We start from the raw sequence: 2,777 nt of genomic DNA on the forward strand, positions 1-2,777 counted from the left end.
AATGCTTAAAACAATGTCTGCCACATAGCAACCACTATATAAATTTGAGAATTGTTAAGACCTAAATTACATTCCACTTGGATCAATAGATTTTTTTTTTAATTCCTAGAAATTTCTAAAACCAAGAACTACCATCTCAAGATAAAATTTGGCAAGAAAAGTATAAAAAAACAAACAAAAAACAAAACCCATTGCTGTGGAGTAGATTCTGACTCATAGTAACCCTATAGGACAGAGTAGAATTGCCCCATAGAGTTTCTCAGGCTACAATTTTTATGGAAGCAGACTGCCACATCTTTCTCCCTTGGAGTAGCTGGTGGGTCCAACCCGAACTTTTGGTTCCAGCAAGTGCTTAACCACTGTGCCACCAGGGCTTCTTTTTTCAAAATATGCAACATAAAAAGTTTTCTTAAATATATTGAAGAAAATACTTGCAAGTCATTTTTTAGAGTGTGTTCTTTAACATTTCTGGGCAGGACAGGAAGTGCCTATGAAAATAGTAATAAATCCACTACCATTGAGTTGATTCTGACTCACAGTGACGGTATAGGACAGAGTAGAACTGCCCCATAGGGCTTCCAAGGGTGGGAAATTTTACGTAAACAGATTACCTCATATTTCTCCCTCAGAGCAGCTGGTGGGTCCTGACTGCCAATATTTAGGTTAGCAGCCGAATGCCTTAACGACTGTGCCACCAGAGCTCCGAAAATAGTGATATCACTATAAAAATCAACAAGGGGTCTCCTGGGTGGTGAAAGATATTGATGCATGTGGGAAGGTAGCACATCCTTTTTTGGAACATGGAAGCTCTGTGGAGAGAAACCTCAAGGACTTTGCCCTATGCATCCCTTCATTTCTCTAAAATGGGTTAACATCCTGCAAATCAATTTTATTTTTAAATAAATGCTTTTATTAAAACATAAGGGGAAAAAAATATGGACAGCAGGTAAGACTGCCAGCTGGGAATATAAACCTTGGTGGTGTAGTGCTAAAGGCATTTGACTGCTAACCAGAAGCCTGGTGGTTCAAATCCACCAGCCACTCTTCAGAAGGAAGATTGGGCAATCTATTTCTGTAGAGATACTGCTTTGGAAACTGAAGGAGGGGTTGCTATGAGTCGAATTGACTCGACGGCAGTGAGTTTTTTTTTTTAACACTGGATTCACTCAACCCACTAATTCCCTTTCTCGCTATTTCCCTATGGCCCGGCCATTTCCCCTAAACTGAGGAGCTAAAGCAGGCAGGACCCTTCCATCCAATGGACATAATACATGTGGCCTGCCAGCTTTTCATGGGACTTTGCTTGGCACTTGAAAAATAAAATTTGGTTTCCAAAATACAAAAGAAAAACCCCTGCAAGGTTGAAACTTAGTATTTTATTAACTGTTTGCAAAGCATACCATTAATGTCAATCGTGTTGAATTTAACTCTTATATGCTTGATGACTGCCCCCAAAAATCGTAATTGCTAATTAACCAATTTAAAAAGCAAATTATTGGAGGAGCCAGGCCAGGAGGAGCCGTGGGAGCCGTACCGGTGTTCGCAGGTCACCGAGAGCCGGGCCTGGCCGTTGGGGTGTGTCGTGATGCCGGAGCTGGCGGTGCAGAAGGTGGTCGTGCGCCCCCTGGTACTGCTCAGTGTGGTGGATCACTTCAACCGAATAGGCAAGGTTGGAAACCAGAAGCGTGTTGTTGGTGTGCTTTTGGGGTCATGGCAAAAGAAAGTACTCGATGTATCTAACAGTTTTGCAGTCCCTTTTGATGAAGATGACAAAGATGATTCTGTTTGGTTTTTAGACCATGATTATTTAAAAAACATGTATGGAATGTTTAAGAAGGTCAATGCTAGGGAAAGAATAGTTGGGTGGTACCACACAGGCCCTAAACTACACAAGAATGACATCGCCATCAATGAACTCATGAAAAGATACTGCCCAAACTCAGTATTGGTCATTATTGATGTGGAGCCAAAGGACCTGGGGCTGCCCACAGAAGCATACATTTCTGTGGAAGAAGTTCATGATGATGGAACTCCAACCTCAAAGACATTTGAGCATGTAACCAGTGAAATTGGAGCTGAGGAAGCTGAGGAAGTTGGAGTTGAACACTTGCTATGAGACATCAAAGACACGACAGTGGGCACTCTTTCCCAGCATATCACAAACCAGGTCCATGGTTTGAAGGGACTGAACTCCAAGCTTCTGGATATCAGGAGCTACCTGGAGAAAGTGGCCACAGGCAAGCTGCCCATCAACCACCAGATCATCTACCAGCTGCAGGATGTCTTCAACCTGCTGCCTGATGTCAGCCTGCAGGAGTTTGTCAAAGCCTTTTACCTAAAGACCAACGACCAGATGGTGGTGGTGTACTTGGCCTCATTGATCCGCTCTGTGGTTGCCCTGCACAACCTCATCAACAACAAGATTGCCAACCGGGATGCAGAGAAGAAAGAAGGGCAGGAAAAAGAAGAGAGCAAAAAGGATAGAAAAGATGACAAAGATAAAGATAAGGAAAAGAGCGATGTAAAGAAAGAAGAGAAAAAGGAGAAAAAATGAAACATGTAGCTTTTTTAATTTGTAAATTAAAATAGTATAAACTAAATCAGTGTGCCACTAGAGGGTTGTTTTCACTTTAAGTGCTTTTTAAAAAGCTGTATTGATGAGCGCTCTCTGCCTCAGGTCACTCTTGCTGTGGCATTACATGGAAAGGAATGGATAGAGGGACTGATCTTGTACCTAAACTGCAGCTTTGGCTGGTAGGAGAGTTGGGAATATGATA

The 2,777-nt window shown here is 42.2% G+C and overlaps 1 protein-coding gene across 1 annotated transcript; it reads left to right on the forward strand.

Moving 5' to 3' along the window:
- The first annotated feature begins 1,585 nt into the window (after positions 1-1,585).
- Positions 1,586-2,554, forward strand: LOC103192448 (26S proteasome non-ATPase regulatory subunit 7-like). The gene is given in 1 exon segment (XM_042780233.1): positions 1,586-2,554. A coding segment is annotated over 1 exon segment (969 nt).
- Positions 2,555-2,777: the final 223 nt, after the last annotated feature.

Source organism: Orycteropus afer, unplaced genomic scaffold (assembly GCF_000298275.1).
Source record: "Orycteropus afer afer isolate SDZICR_OR568_19922 unplaced genomic scaffold, OryAfe1.0 scaffold00028, whole genome shotgun sequence".
In the NCBI taxonomy this organism is placed as follows: Eukaryota; Metazoa; Chordata; class Mammalia; order Tubulidentata; family Orycteropodidae; genus Orycteropus; species Orycteropus afer.